Source organism: Rhinoraja longicauda, chromosome 11, assembly GCF_053455715.1.
Source record: "Rhinoraja longicauda isolate Sanriku21f chromosome 11, sRhiLon1.1, whole genome shotgun sequence".
Lineage (NCBI taxonomy): Eukaryota > Metazoa > Chordata > Chondrichthyes > Rajiformes > Arhynchobatidae > Rhinoraja > Rhinoraja longicauda.
In genome coordinates this window covers 30,736,290-30,762,688 of record NC_135963.1, presented here as the reverse complement: position 1 = coordinate 30,762,688, position 26,399 = coordinate 30,736,290, and the positions used below count along the sequence as shown (strand labels likewise).

Below are 26,399 nucleotides of genomic sequence, written 5' to 3'. Positions count from 1 at the left end.
GCAGGAGAGGTTTGGGCCCAAAGGGTCCACTTGGTCTAGTTTTTTACTAAACTTCTTTCAATGTTGCAATGTGTTGAAACAGAAAATGTATCTGGAAGCACTTGGAAACTTGATACCATGAATTATGAAATGCTATGTAAAAATTAATTATCAGAGCCCTAGTCATGGGAAAATGCACAAAATGAAAATGAACGTATGCTTCCCCAATAAAATACTTATTTGGGCAACATGGCAGGGTTGACAGCTATCAAGACTCTAGGAAAATGCTCTAAAGTTTTAGTTTAAGAAAATAACTGTAGATGCTGGTACAAATCGAAGGTATTTATTCAGACTGAAGAAGGGTCTCAACCCGAAACGTCACCCATTCCTTCTCTCCCAAGATGCTGCCTGACCTGCTGAGTTACTCCAGCATTTTGTGAATAAATACCTTCTAAAGTTTTAGTTTGAATGGTTAGCAGCTTGGTATTCCTGGCGGTGGTACATTAATAAAAATAGTCAGTGTGAAATTGAGGCTTAAAAACCAGAACATGCAACATGTGATCCCTGGGAACATATTCTAATTGAACTGCTATTCTCAGTAGGGCAATGAGAGGGAAAGTTATAAATGGACACTTTTTCCTGGCTTGAGACAGGGAAAAGTCATGATCTTTCTGGAAAATTCATCCATGTGGTGCCAGCTGAGAATAGGATTGGCCACACTGCAAGTCTTCTCTGGTGCACAACAGGCTAAAATCCATTCTTTTGGTTTCAACATGATGAATGACAATTTGAGTGAAGGCATCTGAGATTTTAGGATTGGGACTACTGTCCAAATATTGGAAGATACAAAGCAAATCCTTGTCCGTTTTTATGAAGCATGAAAATAAAAGGCAGATCCAGTTTCTCTTACTCCCAGTGCCCATCTCTTTGACACTCAAATCCTATTCTACACATGGATGCACATCATTCTTGGTCTTTTTTAATGCAACTACTATTTCCATAAATTAAGTTTATTTTGTTTCTACTTTTACCTACATTTCAAATTAGTTCCTTTAGACTCACAATCCAATATCAAACACATTGTTGCTTATCTCTACAATTCAAATTAAGATAGTAAGTTAATACAAAAATAGATACTGTCATCATAAAATATCAAACCCATCAATAAAAATTTGCTTTAATACGGTTAGCATTTTGTGCAAGTTCAAACCAGAAAAAAACAAAAAAACAATATATTCTTATTGATGAAATAAACATAATTGGATCAATAATGAAACCAACTGTTTTCTATGTGGATTTTCTGTGCTTCCTAAAATATAATCATCTGCCTTTACTCACACAGCTGAGATCACCCGGTATGTGCATTAAATGTCGCAGACTATACATCTCAAGCTTTCATGATTGAAGTAGCACTGGACAATAATGTGGCACAGCTAATATTTGAGAGCAGACACCTGGTTAATTCTGTTTACTTCCTGCTGCCTCTCTTAACTGTTCTGTTGAAAAATTAACTGAAGCTCCCAATGTTTTAATAAGAATGAATAATCTCCTGGCATCAGTTCGCCCCAAAGGAAATCCAGAATATCTGATGGTTCACAAAATATGTAATGTTTGACCAGAACACCTCAGACAGCCATTTTTAACCTTAATCCAGTAATATATATGATTCTTATATTAACAAATAAGCAAACAAAATAACTCATCTTCTACCCCGTATCTGACAATGATCTTCAACTCTTAGAGATAAATAACCATCTAGGCTCAAGAATAAGATATGAATAAACACATTTCTAAATAATTTCTTATGATTGCTGCTATTATTATTATTATTATTATTATTATTATTATTATTATTATTACATATTACTCTTTCTGTAAAGAGTCATGCAGTAATACTGGGTGTCCAGCAGAGGACATCTGCAGCACACTGTATACAGACCTTGTTTGAGTTCATCCATACTAAAGTTGTGTACTGGCAAACTGTGATGTAGTACTTCAGCATTCATCCGTCTGTATGCAGCAATATCAGTGCCATAAATGCCATTCAGAAGCACTCCATGGGACGGGGGGCTAACCACAGAGAAGATCAGTGTATCACGAGGAACATCCGTATCTGCAGCATTCAGCACTCCAGGGCCAATCTCACATAAATCGCCCTCTAATATCTACATTAAAAAAGACAGATTAATTCATATCTTGTATCTTGTATCTACTGATAACACGGATAGTTCGTTTCTTCAGCATGCATTATAAGCTTTTCGGCAGGGCTTGCAAATTTGTGGCCAGAAATATGGGCGATGGTGGACATTGGGTTGTGGTATAATACAAAGTCCTGAAGTAATTCAGTAGGTTAGCAGTGTTGCTCCAGCACTTTGTGCATTACTTTAGATTCCAGCATCTACAGTTTTGTGGTTCTCCAGAGAGTTGTAGTAATGTGGGTGGAGGAATTTACATTGTCATTATGGTGGGGGGAATGCACAATTTTGAGGGAGCACAAATGCATGGTGGAAGTTAATTGCTCTGCATTTCCATCGCATTTAGGTTCTTCAAAAGTACTCATCAACTAATGCCTCTGGAAGAAATATATATGGACTATTCACAAGTTACAACAGTAACATGGAGGTTATGGCATGCCTAATTTAGGAAATTATTTTGAAGCTAAAAGTCTTGCTGACAACAGGTACTATGCCAAACAAAATACTAGGCCAAAAAAATTGAATAAAGAAATGTCAGAGTGAGGGCAGGATGGAAATTACTGGTGGAGTTGATTAAATCAAAGAGTTCTGCAGGCAGTCCCAATGCAGTTGTTGATGTACCAGAGAAAGAGATGGGAAATGGTGCAGGGTGCATTTAAAACTAAGTGTGTTCAACATTGCCAACAAAAAGACAGGCATATCTGGAGCCTATAGCTATACCTTTGACTTGACAAACGTGTGAGGAGTCAAAAGAAGTGTTGTTAAGGGTGAGTATAAGGTCCGCCAGGTGGAGGGGAGTGTTAATTGAGGGGAACTGAGTGGGCTTCTGTTCAATGAAGAAACAGAGGGCACTGAGGTCTTCTTCAAGGGGAATGGAGGTGGTAAAGGAATGATCCATGGTAATGATGAGGCAGTTGGGGTCAAGACATTGGAAGTTATTGAATTGGTGAAGAGATTATAGGTGGAAAGGGACTGGTCAAGAGGGAACAAGATAGATCAAAATATTTGGACATGAGCTCGGTGGGGCAGGAGAAGATAGAAACAATGGGCCAGCCAGTTCTCTTTGTGGATTTTGAGAACAAAAGGAAATGGGCAATATAGTGTCAGGAAACTATAAGGCCAGAGGCTGTGGAGGAAAGATTGTCAAAATAAATGAGATATGAGATGGTTTGGGAGATGGTAGCCTGGTGTTTGTCTGTGGGGTCATGGTCTAGGGGTCGGTAGGAGAAGGTGTCTGAGATTCGCTTTGAATTTCACTCATTTAGTGTAAGCAATCAGCTGAAAGAAGAATCTAGGAAACATCATAGCTGAACCAATTCCTCATTTTACTCGGCATCTGTACAAAAACATCTTCCATATTTATGAAAGATTATTTTAATATTGTGCTCATTGCAACCGTATGATGTACATACAATGAACTGCCTTTAATGTTTAGGCACTGCTTTAAAGTAGATTAAAAGCCTAATTTGAATGCAGCAAGCTGTCACATGTAGCAGTATGTTAATAACCAGATAACTTATTTTATTGTCTTAGGTTGTGGGATAAATACTAACAAGGATACCAATAATAACTGTGTATCCTGAACAATTTCAAAAAATTACAGACGCTTCAGGCTGCTTTTAACCAAATCCAAGTTTGGCATATTTAATCACCACCTGAGATAACTCTATTAATCTCATCATTTAGCATTATCTTACATTTCCACTTTTACTTGTTTATGTAAAAATGAGAAAAGAATTAAAAGTGATAATTTACCTAAATATGCAGGTATAAGGGGAAAATATAGTCCGCCATCTTCTCGTCATAAGCACAGTGAGAATGTACTTATTGGGTATTTGCAATCCAATGACACATGACACACACTGCCCAATGTACTCGGGGTGACACTAATTTGAATTTTATTCCCCATAAATTCAAACAACTAAATGTGGCCTGGTTTTCAGATTAATGGCAACCAAATGGTCAGTGAGCTGTTACAAATAACGAAAATTGTTATGCGGGATAAAATACAAAATAAAGTCTGAACTAACTGGCACAGATCATGAATAAGCATGAATGGTTTTTTCTTTTCTTTTCTATGTCCATACTCACTGTGATGTTTCCCAGATGCAAATCTGGAGTTTCATCGTTGATGGGGTTGATGATAACATAAAATGGCACAGCCATGGATTTATGTACAGCGTCACTAACAGATACCATAAAGTGGTCAGCGGTAGGCTCCATCTGGTTATGTCTGCACTGGACATAGTTGATGTAACCTGCCCTGAGGTGCTGCAGACTGAAGGAAGCTATTAAAGAAACAGGTTAGATTAAAGATCCATGGTTTCAAATTGCATAAAAACCTAAGCAGATCCCTCTAAATAATTCACATTCATGTCACATTCCTCCAGTTGGGATCCTGGGAAACAGGCTATAATTTTCCAAAGTTTCTCAACTCTATATTTAGCACAATACGTGAGTCTTGCAGCCAAAATACTAAAGATACTGAACTCTAGTCCGGACTGATTCAAGATAGAATGAACAATGAATCAAAGGTCTTGGGACAGAACATGTTTTTAAGTATATAGCACCTGATTTCGGACAGAAATTCCTTAGCAAAACACATGATTCTTTATACACTGGTCAGTAAAGTTAAAATCCAAAGTTGATCATTAAATACCATTACTCCGTGCACACGTGTAATGAGTAATTGTACTGCAATGTCCATGCTATTAGAAGTTTATGGATGGACACCATGAGTAGTTGTACTGCAATGTCCATGCTATTAGAAGTTTATGGATGGACACCATGATCAGCATGGTTTACAAAGCAAAGAACTAGTGGGTTATAAGCAATAAGCTCCAAACAAAAGCTGAATATTTATGATGGTGGCCTTCTGAAGAACTATCACACTGCCTTGCACTGCCAACAATAGGCAAACATTGATTGGTCATCACGATGTTTGTTTTCAATTTTTAGAGGGTGGTAGAATTTACCCCAGATTGCTCATCATTCATCAATTTGCACATTTACATTAATAAAAGAACTCAAGGAATATAATAATCAGAATTCCTTCAGCTCTGAACTTAAACTGAAATCATTTTTTCTTAAAATCTTAAAATATTGACTCTAGTCAATAAAAACTACATTATTAAAAATTGTATTGTATAAAACTTTAAATTATGAACCGTTCCAATTCTTACTTTGAACCAGTATTGATTCATCAGTTAAGTCTATAGTTGCAGATAATCAAGAGTCAGATCTGTAGCTGTTTGCTTTTCACAATTAAGAGGTTTCTTTGCCCATCTTTAACCTGACTCCAGTCTGAAGAAGGGTCTCGACCCAAAACGCCACCCATTCCTTCTCTCCAGGGATGCTGCCTGTCCCGATGAGTTACTCCAGCATTTTGTGTCTATCTTTGATTTAAACCAGCATCTACAGTTCCTTCCTACACATTTTGCCTCCAGCAGGATAGTATGATTCAGTCTATAATTGGGCTCATCGATCACCTTCGTCACCTCCTCAAAAAACGCAATCAGGTTACCATGGACCTTCAAATCCAGGAAACATTCTGGCAAACCGTCTCTGCACCCTTTGCAAAGGCTCCACATCCTTCCTGTAATGGAGCAACCTAAACTGCAAGCAATACTCTAAATGGGGCCTAACCAAAGTCCTATAAAGCTGCATCATGACTTCCTGACTTGTATAGGTTAATGCCCTGACCAATAAAAGCAAGAATATCATATGCCTTCTTAACCACTCTACTTGTATTGCCAGTTTCAGGGACTTATGGACTTGCACCCCCAAGATCCCTCTGCACATCAACGTTGTTAAGGATCATGCCCTTAATTGTATATTTACCCCTTACATTTGACTTCCTGACCTCGCAAAGTGCAATACCTCACACTTGCTCGAATTAAACTTCATCTGCCATTTCTCTGCCCATTTCTGTAGCTGATCTATATACTGAAGTATACCTTGATAGCCTTCCTCATTGTCCTCGAGCTCAGAAATCTTGGTGTCATCTTCAAACTTACTAGCCGACCTGTCCACATTTACGTCCAATTCATTTATATATATCACAAACAGCAGAGGTCCCGGCACATATCCCAGTGGAACTCCACTGCTCACACACCTTCAGCCTGAATTCCACATGATCAATTCACTGTTAATCCCATGCATCTTAATCTTCTGGTTCAGCCTACCATGCAGGATTTTATCAAATGCCTTACTAAAATACATGTGGGCACCATCCACTGCCCTACCCTCATCTTTGTCACCTCCTCAAAATACTCAATCAGGTTAGTAAGACACGACCTTCCATATGCAAAGCCATGTTGATTGTCCTTATTTATATTTCAGCTCAAAAGAGAATATCTTTTATCAAACTTCAATATTAGTTTAAAATAATTTATTTGACTTTTTTACGTTTGTTCTTAATACAGTCCATCCCTGGGTTAAGAATTGTTCTGCTTTACAGTTTTTTAAGTTGATTTTGTCCATAAGTTTGAAAATACACAACAATCACTCAATATGATAATCAAACCTCCACGTATTGTAATGAATTCCATCAAAAGTACATAAGATTGATAAGGAAGAACAATTACTAAAAGTGTAGAGATAGGGGAAACTAGCTCCATCGTTTGTAAGAGTGAATGTCTGTATCAACATTGAATTTTATTTTTTATTATTATGGGAACTTGTTCATATGTACATGTGTCCATAGGCCGGGAATGGTCTTTTGATCATTACATATTTGCGGTTGTGTTGGTTATTAGGCAGATATATTTAAATGATTGCTTGTTGCACTTGAGATTAAACTGTTATATTTTACCTATGTTTATTCCAGCATTACTCTTCTCATATCCTGGTGATGGCAATATGTTCTCCAGATATCCATACTGGGGCAAGCTTTCCAGTTCAAAGATTAGTTCATCTGAGATGGTGTCCTCATCTGTGGCAGAAAGGAAATCCAATAGCAAACTGGTTTGCGATGCTTCATCCACTGCAAAAATATCTCCTATAAAAGAAGAGGTTATAAAGTGTTGTACAACAAAATTAGCACTGCAACTCTGATAAGCACTGCAACACTGCAACTGAGTCATAACATGGAAGCAGGCCGGTCGGTCCAACTGATACTGGACCGAAATGAACATTTCAGGAATGTTCATTCCTAACCAAAATGAACATTTCAGGAAAAAGAATGGCCAAATGTATATATTGGATTTTTCATTGTCTCTTGAACTTGCTCGATGATCCAACTGCCATTATGGAAAATTATTGCTGGGTGATTAAATCTGCTGCATAATATTCCACGTTAGCAAGGGCAGGCAAAAATGAAAGAAACAATTTTGACTTGGCAGATGTTGAAATGGAGCTAGGTTTATTTTGCACCAAGTTAAGAAACAGCAATGTCAGGAAACATTGGGAGGAATTATTTATAGGCTAGCAAATTGAATATTGGGAAAATTGTTTAAGTATATGCAGGTCATCCCCAGGCCTCGGCAAGGTTCTGTTCATGTGAACTCTTCATAACCCACACAGCAGAAGAAACCTGCAGCCTTGCAGCAGCCGACAAATCCATTCTGCTGACCACCTCAATGCTTGTTTGTATGTGTGGACTGTATATATAACAGGCATTTGCAAACTGGGAAGGACCTATATAAACTGGATGAATCAATTATTCTGCAATAAGGTGAAAAAAGAATTAATGGAATGTATACAAAATGATTTCCAGATCAATATATTGAGGAACAAACTGGAAAATATATATTTTAGATCTCACTATGCAATGGAGAAAAGCTAATTGATAACCTTGCCATAAAGGGAAGTGAGGCCATAACATCTGGCTTCATGGCAACAAAAGATACCAGAGAACAAAGGGTCCAACAAGAGTGAGGAATTGAATAAAATATTCATAAGGAAAAGTATTGGAGAATATTGAGATACTAAAAGCCAATAAATTCCAAGGATCTGATAATCAAAACCAGACTTTTGAAGGAGGTTGTCATAAAGAAAGTGAACACTCTGGTTACCATTTTCCTAAGATATATATTAATTCTGTAGTAGTTCCTATGGGTTGGAGGAGCCCACAATTTACATAGGAAAAGGACAAACAGGAAAATGCCAACTTGTTAATCTAATGCAAGTAGTAGAGACATTCTGGAATCTATGATGAAGGAATAATAACAGATTTTTTCGGAGAGAATAATAAGATTCACAGAGTCAGCATTTACTAATGAAAGGGAATCATGTTTGATTCACGAATTTTGCAAAATAAATCAGCGTATCCGTGAGAGTACTGCATGTGGATTTTCAGAAGACTTTCAATAAGGTATTAGTAATAGGGACATTAAGAAACAAAATTTAATGTGCTCTGCAAGGAGATATTATGAAAGATTATCAAACGTTTGGCCAAAAAGATAGATTTTAAAGGGAGTCTTCAAAGAATAGAGAGGTAGCAAGGTGGACAGATAGAGAGCAACACGTGCAGAATTCCAGAGATTTGGCTATAAGTGCAAAGACAAAGATCAGATGTGTTTTCTAGCTGGCAATCATAATACATTAGCTCATCATTTAGGAATAGGAGACAATTTGGAGGGATAACAATTTAAAAAATGTAGATGCTCCAATGCAAGGGCAACTATTTGCAGTGTATTACAAATGTATTCTTTCATTAGCATATTAAGCATTTCATTAGCATTATACTTAAGCAGTTTCAGGAATATCAGCTAAATATTATCCTTTCTCAAAGGATAATATTTAGCTGATATTCCTGAAACTGCTTAATAAAGTTTAATTAAATCCACACAACACTGTAGCTTTATGAATTGTTGTGAAACCCCATTTCTTTAACTTTATATTCATATCTATTTACCTAAATCAAAAACTGCATGTGGGTGATTGCCTACAGCTTCCATATGGGGTTCAGCATCTGTGCTTGGTGGATATAATACTTCCAGATTCTTCACTCTGAACATAGTGGACTTGAAAATTACTCACACGTATTCATATTTCCGGTGACTTCACAGTCTAGCAGATGATTGCTCTGTCATCAGTGACCTTGATCAGCTTTCTGCATGAATGCAGTTTCAACGTCCCTTGTTCATACCAGTTCTTACATTCTCCTTAATGATATGACTAAATCACATTTCAGAAGTGCTGCTACTCTATATGCCACTACCCAAGATGGATACAAGTAGAATTTTATGTTAAACCCATAGCGGAATAATAATTTATTCGTTTAACCTATTACATTTTAACAATTCATCATAATATCCCCTAGCACAGCATATTCTTGGTAAATATTTGATTTTGTCAAGCGCAGTATTAAGAAAGAAGCATTTACAACCATTTAGGACTAGTACCAGCATTAAGAATTCAGTCACTGGGCACAGATTTGCTTAAAATCAAAGTTCCTTGCATCATGCATTATTGCAAGAATCATATTGTATAGTTTAGCTTAGTTTAGAGATACAGTGCGGCAACAGGCCCGTCGACCCACCGAGTCCGCGCCGACCAACGATCCACGTATCCTACACACACTAGGGACAATTTACACATACACTGTCCATTAAGCTGCATACCTGTAAGCCTTTGTGGGAGGAAACCGAAGATTTCGGAGAAAACCCACGCGGTCACAGGGAGAACGTTCAAACTCCATACAGAGAGCACCCGTGGTCAGGATTGAACCTGGGTCTCTGGCGCTGCAAGCGCTGTAAGGCAACATCTCTACCACTGTGCCACTGTGCCGCCCTTTATAGTTCATACTTTATAGTTATTGCATTGTACAAAACCTGGAGGTAATTGCATTAAATGCAATTCATCTGAGAATGATTTCAATCCCATAGGAAGCAAGAAGTTGCAAATTTAACTATACCACTTAACCAAATCTTTAGTCTGAAAAAGACAACGCTAATGTTAATCCATCAGAGCAGAAGAAGCTAGATGCATGTTAACAAAACAGTTACTGTAAGGAATTCTATCAAATATATATATATATATTTTGATTTACAATATGGGTTGGTAAATGTAGTTTAATAATAGTTCATGGTGCATCGTGTTAATTGTGTCGTTGTGTTATTGTGTTTATTTTAAACCAACTAATGAAGTAAGGTGGGGGGTAGATTTTAAAAGGTGAATTTAACGATCACCTCAGAAAATACTTTGCACAAAAGGGTCATACACAGAATATTATTTGCGATCAGATTGCAGAAATATATTCCTTGGAATCATTTAAAATTAAATGACACAATGATGACCACAGTGTTAGTTTTCTATTTCTCTAACACATTGCCCATTTTTTTAACAACACCAAAAAAATCTAAGATCATCAGATATTTAACAGATATACAATATTGTTGACTAACCAACTTTAATTGTAGGAGGTTGATTGTTGACTGGCATTAGAGTGATGTTAAGATCATAGATAGGAAGAGAGCCATGAAGTGGCACTGGTGGTGGGAGAGGTCCATCATAACAGCAACCATCCACTCTGCCACCTTCTGCATCAGATACAATTATTGTTACAATATCCATGCAAGGTCTGTATCCTATTTCACCACCTAGAATGAAGTAAAGGTGATTAATGCTTGATTGATATCATGGTGGATCAATATTTTCATCAAATCTAACATCCCAGGTGCACCCAGCTACTTTTGAGTAAGTTTTGCATCACCCTCTCGTCAACATATTATGCTGCATTATGTTGGTCATGATTAACCATTTCACCATTCACAGACTGGACATACTTCAAGTCTGGCCAAGTTGAATTCATTGAGTCTTCTACATCTTGCCCACATTTACACAAGTAGGCAGGTGCCACAGGCAGTGAGACGAGGTGGCAGGGCTGAATACAGCTCGATTTGTTCCATTATTCAGAACACACAACAGGAAATAGACCTGCACAGTTGTAGGGAAAAATTATGTGATGTCGTAGGACATTTAAAAAGCTGCTCTTGTGTTTTAAAAGGCAGCCTCGTAGATTTTGATGATTTGCATGTTGCTGCAGGCAAATATGAGCGAGGCAAAATGAAAATTTCAGTCAAGAGTAGTAGAAACCTGAAGTCATCTTGAGGAAAATGCATCTGGGATGCTTTGCCATCTTCAGGGCAGAGAACCAATCTGTGCAAAACCCCTGCATGGAAGATGAACTCAGTTTCTTCATTTAGTAACTTTACTAAGTGTTTCTCTGTGATAATTTCTTGACTTGCAGCACTCTGAGGAGTGGACAAAATTCCAGAGTAATATCTTTCCAAACAAAATAAGGTGCTTTAGGAGCATGTTAACATTTTAGAAAAATAAAATTTAGACATTCATGCAAACAAAAAGTAAAATGGAAGAAGCATGACATGAGAAAACACCAAAAATGCAATTATTATCAGAAGATTCAAAGGACAGACTGAAGGAAGTTAAATTGCAAAAGGAGGAATGCACTTGCTTAATTTAATTTTTCAATGCCAAATATTAATCGTTTAGATAAATGTGTGTGCACATTTAAGAACTGCATATATCATGTGGCATGAATTTATTACTTACCTGAGTGAAAAAAAACCCCAAAAAGAGCCTACAGACACAACATAGTCGTTGAGATTGTGTGTTGTCGTTGAAACAAGTGGCAGGGTAATACTCAAGTGTGAAATAACTAAAACAGGGTTCTCTCGGTACAGCTGCAGTGATGGCAGGTGATGGCCTTGGTGAAATGGTTGGCAAGCATGTTAAATCGAATTCTCAGTCGTTTGCCCTGTACAGTGGTGGTGTTCCTTACAGCTAATGATATCACTGTGGTCCCAAGAGTGGATACAGGACCGAACCATTGCTGGGAAGAATATGGGTCAGGAGACACTGAATGTTCAAAAAAGAGCAGAGGACACATTGTCATAGGACGAGATAAAAGGCCTGTTTCCGCGCTGTATATATATGATATGATATGATATGATATGATGATATAATCCATTAGATTTGAGGACACCTGGATTGTATACAGTATATAATGTTAAATAAAATATCCTTGCAGTTATGAACTGCTCAGAGCAGAAGAAAACCTATAGATTAAACATATATAACTGAGTATTCAGATGGAAGTATTGAACCCAATGTAAATAATTTCTGAGGGAGTAATATCATGCACAGACATGGGGAGCCAACTTCCTGGCCCAAACTTCCTTTCAATCCCCAGTTACCGATCCTCATTTAATCCCACCATGAAACAGCCATGATCACATTGAATGGCGGTGCTGGCTCGAAGGGCCGAATGGCCTACTCCTGCACCTATTGTCTATTGTCTATTGTCTATTGAAACTCCTGATCCAAATCTTTCTCACCTAACAATCCGCATCTCTGACAGAACCCCTCCAGCAAACCTCTGGCTTCCAATGACCAGCCCCCCAGAGTTCCTGGTTTTCTCAGTAGTTTTTGGAAGCAGAGCATGCAAAAGAAAGATCTTTCCTTGTGTAATGACTATTCAGCACAGCACGATGTTTTCGGCTCTTGCACTATTGATTTTTAGGATTAGCATGATCTCCAGTGAAATAGCTATTGGCCCTCCTCTCACCAAATTAGTCAAATTCCAGGTACTAACTTTTTGAATAGGCACATTATAACATTCCAAGTTAGACACAAAATGTTGGAGTAACTCAGCAGGATAGGCAGCTTCTCTGGAGAGAGGGAACAGGTGATGTTTCGGGTGGACACCCTTCTTCAGACTTTATAATATTATAAGTAATTATAATATTCCAAATCTGAATTGCCCTAAAGCAGAGAAGTAAAACAGAAAATGGTTTAAATACTCACAGATCAGGCATATCTGTAGAGACAGAAACAGAGTTAATGTTTCAGGTCAATGATTTTTTCATGAGAAAAGAGAACCTGCAGGTTCTGTTGAACTATCATTGGCCTGAAATATTATCTCCAATTCCTTTTCACCAGATAGTACCTGACCTATAGAAACATAGAAACATAGAAAAATAGGTGCAGGAGTAGGCCATTCGGCCCTTCGAGCCAGCACCTCCATTTAATATGATCATGGCTGATCATCTAAAATCAGTACCCCATTCCTGGTTTCTCCCCATATCCCTTGATTCTTTTTGCCCTAAGAGCTAAACCTAACTCCCTCTTGTAAACATCACGTGAATTGGCCTCCACTGCCTTCTGTGGCAGAGACTTCCCCAACTCTCTGGATGAATTTCTTTTTCCTCATCTCAGTTCTAAATGGCCTACCCCTTATTCTTAAACTGTGACCCCTGGTTTTGGACTCCCCCAACATCGGGAACATTTTTTCTGCATCTAGCCTGTCCAATCCTTGAAGAATTTTATATGTTTCTATGTTTCCTCAATGTTTCCAACATTTTTTGTTTTCATTTCAGATTATGCTGATCTTGATTACATCTTTCCATTTGTTCCTTTACTTGCTACATCAACATCCACAGTTGTCTTGCAATATTATCCCATTTTCCTCTGAATATCTTCTTTGTTGCTTGTTATCAGCGATCTCCCCTTTTGTCTTTTGCTCTCTTTGTTTTCTCTGTATATTAATATGTTTTATATTACAACCTTTCTTGGTTCTGAAGATTAAACATAAACTGTTTCTCTCTCTGCAAATGCAGCCTGTCTTACTGCACATGTCATGTAATATTAATATTTTAAGAAGGGTTGTCCAGGTAGTCCAGAGACTATTATAAAAGATTTTTTTATTGATTGGCATCTGGTGCCAATTTGAATACTTTTGAATACTGCAGCATTTTGAATACTTTTCAGAGATGTAACTTAATTCAGTTCCTGGCTTTTGTTAGTAGAAAATTATGAAAATTTTCAAAGAAAAAGTCAATCACTATTTAGCTAGTAAATCTGTAAACCAAGCAGAATAATAGTTTCCAGCATCCTCCTAGTTAAGGATCAAAAGTTCCAAAGTAAAAGGTTCTTACCAGTATGCAAATAGGAAATTGACCCTTCGATGATATCCAGTTGTGAGAATTTGTCAACAATGATGTTGTTCCTTTGTACCACTCCATATGATGGTGAACGAGCAATCATGTACATCAGCTTCATATCATCACTGTCAGCATCGGAAGCATAGAGGTACTCCAAGGTAATCAGGACCCTTTCTCCCTCGAGACATTCCAGTCCAGATTTTAAATGTGGCTGAAGCTCTGGAGGTTTGTCATTGATTGGTATGATCTTGGGGGGGGGGGGGGGGGGAGGATGAATTCAGGTTTATCAAACACTGAGGACAGAATTTTGCATTGTTTACAACTCTAACTCTCTTCCCCCTCCACCCCACAGATATACTCAGCAAAAACGCACGCACAATAAACTCACCACAGTGCTCAAAAAGGAAGGTAGATTTTGACAGAACATAACGCTCTCTCGTTTTGCACATTGTGTATATGCACTCATTTGTCCTGGGAGCTGTGCTGGAGACCAAAGTGTATGTCTCATAATTTAAAACAAAACAGGAAATGTTACTCAGGTATCATTCATGGGGAGAATCATTGGGCCCATGTCTCAGTTTTTTGAGCTTTCATCAGAACACATGTATGTTGGGGACCTTCATCTTATCTATAAGATGTGAGTGTTCCAGGATCCAAGTCTGGAGCAGCTCTTGTTCATTCAATTAATTGGTAATTTCCTTCAATGCTTTACATTACTGGATGAAACATCTCGATCCAATGTGAGCTACTTAAAATCCATGCAGCATAGTCATAGTGTCATACAGTGTGGAAACAGACCCTTCAACCCACCTTGCCCACACCGACTAACATGTCCCACCTACACCAGTCCAACCTGCCTGCGTTTGGCCCATATCCCTCCAAACCTGTCCTTTCCATGTACCTGTCCAATTGTTTCTTAAATATTGCAAAAGACTTTGTCTCAACTACCTCCTCTGGCAGCTCATTCTATACACCCACCACCCTTTGTGTGAAAATGTTACCCCTCAAATTCCTAGTAAATCTTTTGCCCTTCATCTTAAATCTATATCCTCTGGTTCTCGATTCCCCTACTCTGGGCAAGAGACCCTGTGCTTCTACCCGATCTATTCCATTATCATAATTTCTGCCTACCAAGCATAAATCCGCGTCAACTTCAAATTCATAAGGACACCTGGACAAGAAATACTGTCAGTGAAGTCAGGTCAAGTGGAACTTGCACATGCTCAAGCATAAGGACATAAACACACTCCTAGAATCTAGGGACAGTCATGGATTCAACACTGCAATCTGAAATATACTTCAGTAACTCCCATCCCCAAGTATCCTTCTTAAGTAAAGCAATACACCACCACATTTAATTCCTGATTTTGGCTGAGTCAAAAACGACATCGATATACTACTAAAACTCTCATCTTGTTTGTTCCCCTCTTCCTGCATGTTTGTTCCACCGTATGTATGTTTGTCCCGTATGTTTGTCCCGTATGTTTCTTTGTGCCATTTTCATCCAGAAAAAAATGGTACATGATAGCGCGGCAATTTTAGGCCCATCCTACTCCCCGGTCCCCCGCTGTCTGAATAAATCCACTTTTGTACTTTTGTTACTTTTAAAAAACAATTTATCTACTAAACTTCAATAAATGTGCTCCCCCGACCAGCGAGAGGACCGGTGCCCGTCCAGGCGTGCCCCACGCCTGACCTTCTTCCCATGGTACAGCGCGGCGGCAGAGGCGGCAGCAGAGGGTCCAACAAGATAGCCATCGCCGCCAAATCCCGCCAATCCCCGCCGTTCGCAGCAGGAGAGGCTTTGGGTCCACAGCTCCCTCTGCCTGCAGTGCTGGAGGCACAGAGCCGAGGTCAGTTGGTTTTCCCTGTCCCCCTTCACCCACCCAAGGCCCCGGGGGACACTCCCTGTCCGGCAATGGTTCACGGTTTGCTGGGCCTGCAGGATCGCCAGTTGTGGGAGGGTTGGCTGGCCCGCTGGAGTGGCCCGCAGGAGAGATTTGGACCCAACGGGTCCACGTCAGTCTATCTTTAATAAAAATGTCAGCTTCATATTTAATAATTTTTGGGGATAAATGTTAATAACTCCCCTCTGAAACACTTTAAGGATCCTCAGGAAATGTGTTTCCCTGCTTTCAGTGAGTAAAAATCTTCCTGTAATTTGATATCAACTGCACTTGTGGGCAAGACTAAAAATGAGGGTCGTAAATACAAGCCAATCATCACTACATACACAGTGTGGCTAGAAGATGAAACTCACTTCCACTGGAAGTAGCTGAAGTGAGCAACATAAATACATCTCAGATGGAACAGACGAGGGGGAAAAAATTGAATGGTTTATGATAATTTTGATTAAATAGTCTGATAAAAAATTAACATGAAACAAAAATGCTACATGAACCCATTGGCTCAGAGAGTCAATTCCTGTGTTGTAAATATCTCTTGTAATTAAAACACATACTGCTAAATCTTTCACTAAAATATTTTGAGCACTGTAGTGTCAGGTTGGAACAAAATATTAAACTATGTATCTGACAATATGTTTGTCGGAATCAAACGGCAGTTCAGTGTTGTGTAACTGATTTCATGGATTCCTGTCATATGTCACAATTTATAATAACACTTTCCTTTCCCCTTACCTTCACTCGCAGCACCCCATCTGCAGTGTTAAATCCATCTGTGGCTGTAAATATGACTAAATCATTCAGTGTCTCTGAATCATCGTGTTTGTACCTGTGAACAGAGTAGATATAATGCCATAACTCAAACCAACACAAAGGAAGTACTATACAGTAGTTTAAATGTTTCTTTCACATCAAGGGATAGCTTTAAGTTACATCGATACCTTAAAATTTCTAAAAAGATACACATTAATATTTTTATTATTTTGTGCAAAAGTTGTTTAGAAAGTACTTTCCAATCTTTCACATCATCTTCAGAAGATGTACATGATGCAGTACTTAAACATGGCCATGATCACAGAACTGTGATCCTCTTCAGTGGTCATGTATTTGGTAAATGGGAAACAATTTGCCTCCACATTAACAGGTCAGCCATTGAAAAAATGCTAACAGTTAAATTACTACAAATAATCCAGAAGCCTGGAGTAAATAGCTAGAAATCCAAATGCAAATATCAAATTGTGCAATTTAAAATTCTGAGAAATGAGGACCACAAAACATGGTACAGCATGTGTCACTTCATACTTCTCTGTATATAATCTCATTTGTCATTTCTCTGTCCTTTCAGCCAACATATTTATATTTCTTCATCGCCTACTATTGCTATTTACTGCATTTCTACAGCCTTGCACAAGTTTGGACATTTTATTCTGCATACTTGTTAATTAACTTAATCTAACTTGTTAATTATTATTTTTAAAAACATAGTGGTCGACCTCTCACCCAATCATTCAAATTTTAGGCTCTAAAGTTTTGAATAGATACATTATAACATTCCAAATCTGAATGACCACAAAGCAGAAAATAAAAACAGAAAACAGTTGAAATACTCATAGATCAGGCATATCTGATCCTTGGGGATCAGCACGCTCTTATCGTTCTCCATTATTTCAGCTCTGTTTCCTTCCTTTAAGCCAACCCCCTATTCATGCCAGCACTGTCCCTTTGCGTTCTTGGACTGCTATTTTGCACACCAGCCTTTTGTGAGAGACTTTGCATCTTTGGAAATTCTTTGTACATCACAGCTGCTGCATTACCTACATCAACGTTCTCAATCAATTCAAATTATTTAATTAGGTTACTCTACACAATTTGTCTCAACAATGAAATGCCGCTTCCCCTTCAACAACTTTTCAATGTGATTATGAACACTTTCTTCGATTACTGATTCTAAAAGCCTTCATAGTACTGAAATTAAACTGACGGGGTTGAACATTCCCAAAATATCCTTATGCCCCTTTTGAACAAGTGTCAAATTTAATAATTTTCAGTCCTATGTCAGCTTCCTAATGATTGAAGACATTGGCAAGTCCTTCAGCAATCTCTACCCTTCTCACCCTCCACAGCCCATAGAATATCCCACATGAACTCTATGTTTTATTTAATTTTGATTTAGGTTTATTATTGTCACGAGTACCAAGGTACAGTGAAAAGCTTTTGTTTGCATGCTATCCAATTAAATCAGATAATATTGCACATGAATACAATCAAGCCAAACTCAATTGCAAAAAGATAGAGCAAATAGAAAGATATAGCGTAACAAGAAAGATACAGAGTGCAGAATATAGTTCTCAGCATTGTAGCACAACAGTTCCAGAGAAAAAGTTCAATGTTCACAATGAGGTAGGTTGGATAATCGGGACTGTACACTAGCCTAACCCTAATTTAACCTTTCTCATATTTTTTCCTGTACTTTATAAAAGTAACAAATATACCATGGTGCTTTACAGGAGACTGTCCAAACTAAATTTTATCCTGAGCCACATTAGAAGATATTAGTGCATTTAATCAAAGGCTTGGTCAAAGGTCTGTGTTATATCTTAAAGGAAGAAGGGGACCATAGAGGGCCTTTAAAAACATAGATGTAAGTTTAGAATTTGAAGAGTTGGTTAACTCAGACCCAAATTAATTCTGTTAACACATTGAAGCCTGCCGGAAGGATTAGGTTTCATTCCTCAGGGATGCTACTTGGATTCCAAGTACTTCCAGATTTTTCTGATGCAGGTTTCCAGCACCCATAGAACTTTACATTTGCATTGGAAAATTCTAGTAACAATCGTAAAGGAAAAAGGCCATTGTTTGTTGGGTGAAAACGAGAAGCTAGTTCGACTTGGGTGAGGGAGGGATAGAGAGAGAGGGAATGCCAGGGTTGCTGTTCATTGGGTGAAAACGAGAAGCTATTCTGGAAGCAGTTAATGGAACTGTATTTAATTTTATGAGCAAGTAATAAATAAATTGTTCACCTGACTTGAAATGATTTAAGGTCATCCAGTGAAAACATGTCACCCTCCAGCATGACGGTTCCCTGCAACTCAATCTGTCCATGCTGTGGTTTTCCTTGTAGTTGGATTCGGAGATCCTCATCAACCGTATCCTTGTCCGTCACCATCAAATTGTCCCCAGTGATCAGGCAGCCTGAACCTTCTTCTGATTTTATTTCATTGGTGAAAATCTAACACAATAACCAACAAATGTTCCATGTGCTTTGGAAAATGCAAGGACACAAGTCCAAATACAGAAAAGATCAACGCAGCTCAATGGACAGATGCAAAAGGGGAAAACAGAAGGAGAAAAAAGCTGAAGCAAACATGAATATATACATCCGAAAGACATTATTCTTCTTCTACATTAATAGTTAGCTGCTGAACAGACACAATGACACGCTTGTGGTATTTCACATATTGTTTGAAGGATAGGAGAGAAGCAAAGCAGAGCAGGAAAGGTTAGGCAAGTGTTCTGGTCTGTAGGCTTTGAAAACATTGAGAAAAGTGATGAATGAATTTGGATTTTTTTTTAAATGAGTGTTTTTCACCAGGGGAATGAAGAGAGGGAGGGTAGCTACGATCCAGCATTGACTACCTAGAGAACAGGATATGATGATTCAAATTCTGAGAGTCAATTTAAGGTGGATCTATGGCAAACCTTGGGGAAAGATTTAGAGAAATTAAAATGAGAAGCAATATAATAGTCAGGCTTGAGATTGGTTGTTGCAATGAAGGAAAGCTTAAACGGTGTTGAGATTGGATTGGATATTGTGTTTAAAGATCAACTCTGGGTGGATGCAAAAATGATATTGCAGCCAGCATGAGGCTTCGAGCAATAAATATAAATTATCGTGATCAAATGAGGGAAATGTAATGTCCATCCTACCATAAGCTGCTACTATAGGCACAGGCTACAGGACTTCTCATATCTACTACTCTTTTTGCATAATTGCACGTACTCTGAAGGTGCCAGGACCATTCGTCCTGTAAAACACAAGACCTCAACCTGATCCCAGATCCTCTGTTGAGCTGCACAGCAGAGGTTCTCAGTGGGACATCCCCAACCTTTGTGACGGTGGGAAACCCATTGACAGTCCAGAGCATTTTTTGTCTCATCTGTTCTGCTCCACCTGTTCATTTGAAAATAGAATGCAGAGTTTACAAATAACCTAACCAAAGGTTTACTTAATTTGTTTTTCTTTACACCCAAATTGATCAACCCACATATGAATGAAGGATAATTAAAGATCAAAGTGTTCAATTGATTGTGTTTTTTGTTTTTTTTAAAGCTATGTATGTGTTTGAAATATATATTTAGGGCTTATGTTAATATAAATGTGATCATTCTGGTGCATATAATCTGGAATGTTGGATCTCAAAATGGCCTTTAGGACCTGGGTGTAAACGATTGTGCAGATGATGGAGAACAAATAGGAAAAGCATGTTTTAAATAAAAAAGAATATGCTTCTTTAAGCCCCAATCCACATTAGTAACCAGTAGAGTGGCAGAACACTTCAATACCTCAGGTGGCAGGTTGTCCACAGGCATTACAGTTATGTTGAAGACAAGCCCAGTCAAGGAACCTCCATGCTGATCATTAACAGAAAACATGAACTGAACCAACAGAGGATGAGGCCCAATATCCCCATGAGGAGGCATGTATGCTACTTTCATGTGGTTCACAGCATGCTGGAATATAAAGTGAATAAGTTGAATCAAACACTGAAAACCACATGAGAAAGGCAATTATTACCATGTCAGTAATTTTCTATTCACTACATACTATATTTATTGTTCAGCATGCTACTGACAGATGATACATATACAAGGGAAGTATGTTCAGGACCATATCCCATATGAAAGGTTCAGATGATTAATCCCTTTATTTTTGTAAACCATCACAGTGGTGGTCATTTTGCCCATTTGCCTGAAGTGCAGAAAGTCATTTGGCCAGAAATTAATTTGCTTAGCACAAGATTTTAAAGCACAACAAAAAGTAACCTGATCTAAACTCCAACAACCATTTGTACAGTCTCCCAAGCATATCTTGCACATAAATAAACCTTGAATGTTTCTTAGGAGATAGCATGGTTGGTCAAGTAAACACTGACAAAAAATATCTGCAGCGAGTCCACAGGTGGATTGACATCTAATCTTTCTGAATTCTCCTGCAACCAGACTTTTTCATCAGACATAGTAAAAAAACCAATGTGCTGGAGGAACTCAGTAGGTCAGACAGCATCTGTGGAGGGAAAAGGGCAGACAACGTTTCAGGACCAGATCCAAAATGTCATCTGTTCATTTCTCTCCACAGATGCTACCTGGTCTGCTGAGTTCCTCCCGCACTTTGGGTTTTTTTGCTCAAGATTCCAGCATCTGCAGTCTCTTATGTTTCTGACAAACATGATACTCTGTATTCCTTCAAGCCAAATGTGAATAAGGGAAACCCTGATATTTGATTAACCCAAGGACTCCATAAATTCTGGCTTGTCTTCTGCAGTGGAAACAGCAGTCTCATTGTACAGCATTCATACAACAGCAGAAGCACCAGTTCTAATGGAAAGGCCCGATTTGATTGGTATTCAGGATGGATTCAATGGGCAGTTTCTGACAATGTGAGGAGCAACTGGGTTTCACTAATCAACTAGTGCCCACCTTGACTGGTAAGGTGCTGGCCCAGTCCACCTGCTTGAATTGGTGCTTGAAACTCAGAATCTTGAGCAGGTGAGCAAATCCATTGTTTCAGGCAAACAAATAAAAACTTGGAAGATGTCAGCTCTTCCGAAAAGTCAGGGCCATGATGATCTGCAGCCAGCTGGCAACATCCCATGTGACAACTGTGTTGGACATGTTAACAGTCTATCACATTCCATAAAAGAAACATTTCTCAGGATTTGCCTTTGCTGCATTTGCTGCCAATCCCAAATTGCCCTTGAGAAGGTAGTGGTGGGCTGCTTACAACTGATTGGTTTGCTAGGCCGTGTCAGAGGCAATTTAAGATTCAACCACATGAGGTGGGATTGTTTGCCCTGATGTCTTTGGATTGTTTGCCCTGACCTCCAGTTTACTAGTTTGGCAATTTGATGCCTGTGTGCTCCAACATAACACTCCACAACCTCTTGACAAGGGATAAGACTTGCTGAGAACAGACAATTCAAAAGAAAATAATTAAACATCTGGCAGGGAAGTGTGCAGAAGAAAATATATGCGATCAAGGTCTAGGTTTTGTTATGAAGTGTTCACTGCCTCAGTGACAGAACTCTAGATATGTGCTCTTTCCATTTGGTTTTCAAGCCATAGAGTCTTGTTTAACATCATGTGTGTCTGCACCCCACACAAAAACAAATCAATTCTATGATTAAACTGCTCAAAGCAAAATCCTCAAGACAGAACATTTTTACATAGCTTGGAATTTGAAAGAAATGGGGCCTGACCTTAATGCATCGCCCACTTGCCTCAGTCATCAAAACACAGGAAATATAAATGAACCAAAACAAAGATTATTTGACCACCAGAAATTTAAGGCATGTGGGCAAACTGGATCAAAATTAGCTTGGTGATAGGAAGCAGAGAGTAGTAGTTGATCGGTATTTGTCTCCCTGAAAGACTCTAACAAATGGTGTACCACATGGATCATTGTTGGGACCTTTCTTGTTAGTTATATTATATATATATATATAAATGACTTGGATGTAAAACTAGATTAGTAAGTCTGCAGACAAAACAAAAAATGCTGGAGTCATAGGTGGTGAAGAAAGGTGTCCAAGGATACAGCAGAACACAGATCAGCTGAAAGGTTGGGTGGAGTGATGGCAGATGGAATTTAATCCTGGCAAGTCTTGATAATGCACTTTAGGACGTCAAATTTTGGTAGGGCATGTGAAGTAAATGGTAGGGACCTTAGCAGTGTTGTGTAAGAAGGAACTGCAGATGCTGGTTTACACAGAAAATGGACACAAAATGCTGGAATAGCTCAGCAGGTCAGGAAGCATCTCTGGAGAAAAGGAATCCTTAGCAGTGCTGTTGTGCAGAGGGACCTTAGGCTGCATGTTCACAACTCACTGAAAGTGTTGACACGTAGATTGGGTAGTGAAACAAGCATTTAGTATGAGCTACTTAGCGTAAGAGTCAGGACATCATGTTGTTGCTGTATCAAACGTTTATTAGACCACATTTGGATTGTGTAGAGTACCGGTCACCGCACAACAGGAAGGGTGTGGTAGCAATAGAAAGAGAGTGCAGGAAAGATTCATCAGGATGTTGAACAAAACACAAAGTGCTGGACGAAGTGGTGGAGCTGAGATCCCCCCGATGTGGGAGCTTGATCGCCCTGACGCGGAGGCCCCGACCGCCGGCTACAGGAGCCAAGATCGTCCCGTCAACGGAAAGCTCGAGGCCCCCAACCGCGGGAGAACAAAGAAGGGAAGAGGTTGAACTTTTTTTTTCACCTTCCATCACAGTGAGGAATGTGGAGGAGTCACTGTGGTGGATGTTTATGTTAAAATATATTTTGTGTGTCTTGTTGCTTTTTATTGGTATGACTGTATGGCAAATCAAATTCCTCGTATATGTTGCAAAACATACTTGGCTAATAAAGTATGATTATGATTGTGAGAGCCAGGGCAACAGTGAAACAGCCCCATGTTGAAGATGCCATACTAACATCCCACACTGGGAACCACAGGCACGTGGTTGGACTCTCCCACCTATGTAATGTGTTCAGACTGACCAACAACGTCATGAAGACTAACATAACGACCCAGGATGCTGCTGCACTACCATGACGTAGTGGTGATAATGTGTTGCTGGAGGTTGTTGTCAGCTTCACATATTGAGGCTCCACAATCCCCAGGAATCTGTCACTTGATGCTGAAATCAACATACACATAGCAAAAGCTGCAACTACTCTCTCCGAGCTGAGCGAGAGTGTAGACCAACAGCAAACTGGCAGGGAACACATTCCTTCATCCTTTGTACATTCCTCTACAGTGTTTAGTTCTTACAAAAGACATGAAAAAAGGCTTAATATTCTCCATCTCTACTGCAACCAATACAAATTATGCATCTGCTGATAGGACATCCCCAACCTAAGGGGTATTAGAGTATGCTAATATTGTCAGCATGCCTTCGATACTTAATCAATGACATTGGTATTAGTTTGGCCACGTTTATTGGATGGATGTTATCTATAATCCCATGTACATTATTTTCAGGGTGAGCTGGCCACTGCGTCGCAACTTGTTGGATCTCCGTACATCTGCTTCAACTAAATCTATGTGAGATAATGAAGCTACCAGCTGTTGATATAGACGGCCAGTTGATAGGAGCTGATGAAGACCTCTGGAGGCTGACTGTTCTGCAAGGTATGAGGCGAAACTGAAGGTTCAACTGGCTGAATGAAGATCAAGAGGAAGCCAGTAAAAGGTGCACCTTCTCAGTCCTGCCTTCATCTGCAGCAATGCAGCAGAGTCTGCCATGCTAGAGTGGAGTTCCTGAAACATGCCAACAAGGCATTGACTACCAAGCTGTAAGCCACTGTCCTGCAGGACAGAAGCCTGCTGATCATAAGATCATAGATCATGTGACAGGAGCAGGATTAGGCTATTTGGCTAATCAAGTCTACTCCGCCATTCAATCCTGGCTGATCTATCTCTCTCTCCTAACCCCATTCTCCTGCCTTTTCCCTATAACCACTAACACCCGTACTAATCGCCCGTACTGATGATGCACAAGGGCTCTTGGGCATGCAGACTGATGTCATATGGCATGTAATGTAAGTTCATAAGTAAATGTGCATAAACTGCACGGGTCATTTATAACAAAACTGACCTTAACTGGAGGGGTTGGATGTGATTCTGTATTAGTTAAAGGTGACTTTGTTTCTCTTATCCATAGCCAGAGCATCCAAGGCAGTGATCTTCTAAATATTTTGCTTGGTATTTGTTCCCACCCACCGTCCTTTATTACCCCACAAATTGCTGCCAATACTGTTTGGGACACTGTTGCTGGAGTCCTCAACTATATATCACTGGGATCGAGCTGAAATGCATGTCCAAACAGACCCTTCACCCCCAACACCGTTTTTTTTTTTAACATCCCATAGTCATTTCCCTCATTATTTTAGCACCCATGTCCCAAATCCTTGTGTTCCCAACTCCAGTTCTGACTTCAGATCTGACACACACTCATCTGCTACCTATGAGCTACCTGGATTTGAAAATCAAAAAACTACAAATGCTGGAAATCTGATTTAAAAATAGAAACTGCCGCAAATATTCAGCATGTCAGGCAGCATCTGTGGAAAGAGAAACAAGGTTAAGATTTCGTCATAGACCATTTGTTAGAACTGGGGAGAAAAGAAAACAAGTCCATTTTAAATTCCAGAAAAGATGTGGAACGGATAGATTGGACAAAGGTAACATCCTTAAAGGTTGCTGAAATATCCTATTTGACAGATGAATGAGGACTGTTAAACAGATAAATATGAATAAGAAAGCAGCAACTCTGTTTCTCTGTCACAGATGCTGCCTAATCTGCTGAGTGCTTCCAGCATTTTCTGTTTTCATTTCAGACTTCCAGCATCCACAATATTTTTGATTTTCACTTGAACGTCAATTCACGGCCACCTCTCTTTAAGGAAGTCCTACCATGTAGCAACTCTACTCCTCCCTCCAATGCGATATCCATCTGTCTTTTCTGCCTTGTTTGCCCTCAGTCACTTGTTTCGTTTTTGTCCATTATATAGATCATCCATCTATAATGTTGGCACAGCTCTACACCCCTACAGTTCTACATTTTGCAGCTTTCATATGCCATTCTTCGTTCTTCGTAATCACTCACTCCCCCCCCCCAACTGTCCACAACTTACAGGTTCTAAATGTGAAAAAATGTGTGTTTGTGATAATTGGCCCAGCATTATCAGGATCAAGTTGAGGCCTGTGACCAGGTATTCAGGCCAGAGGAGGATGATGGTGAGGTTGGGGGGAGGGGAGGGAGGTGAGGAGGGGAAGGAAGGAAGGAAGTCTGTGGCCAGCAGATTTGGCTTCCAGATAGATACTTTGGCTGCCACTTAGGTTGTTGCTTGGAAAGATAGATTCATAGCTGTTTTCTAAGATACAGTTAACCTCACACCTGGCAATCAACAGTTTCAAAGCAAGCATGGCTGATACCTGTCATCTGCTGCCTGTGGAGATGAAGATCACACATGGCCCTAAATCTTTTTAGCTCTGGATCATTGCAGATGGCAGCCACAAATCACAGCTCACATCTTAACGTGCCATCAACTGCACCATCTCATCCATTCTTTGATACATCATCAAAGCTCTCCAGTTAATGGGGTCATTAATCCATATTTCACCAAATGGATATTAATT

At 39.2% G+C, this 26,399-nt stretch overlaps 1 protein-coding gene across 1 annotated transcript in view; it reads right to left on the bottom strand.

The window, feature by feature from the left end:
• Positions 1 to 26,399, bottom strand: part of frem1b (Fras1 related extracellular matrix 1b) — a 113,865-nt gene that overhangs the window by 52,362 nt on the left and 35,104 nt on the right. The window contains exons 12-19 of the mRNA XM_078407974.1: positions 20,548 to 20,715; positions 19,005 to 19,213; positions 16,720 to 16,813; positions 14,075 to 14,327; positions 10,523 to 10,717; positions 6,988 to 7,173; positions 4,266 to 4,462; positions 1,919 to 2,144 (exon numbers count right to left, since the gene is read on the bottom strand). Coding sequence (XP_078264100.1) covers positions 1,919 to 2,144; positions 4,266 to 4,462; positions 6,988 to 7,173; positions 10,523 to 10,717; positions 14,075 to 14,327; positions 16,720 to 16,813; positions 19,005 to 19,213; positions 20,548 to 20,715 — 1,528 coding nt within the window. The remainder of the gene's footprint in view (positions 1 to 1,918; positions 2,145 to 4,265; positions 4,463 to 6,987; positions 7,174 to 10,522; positions 10,718 to 14,074; positions 14,328 to 16,719; positions 16,814 to 19,004; positions 19,214 to 20,547; positions 20,716 to 26,399) is intronic.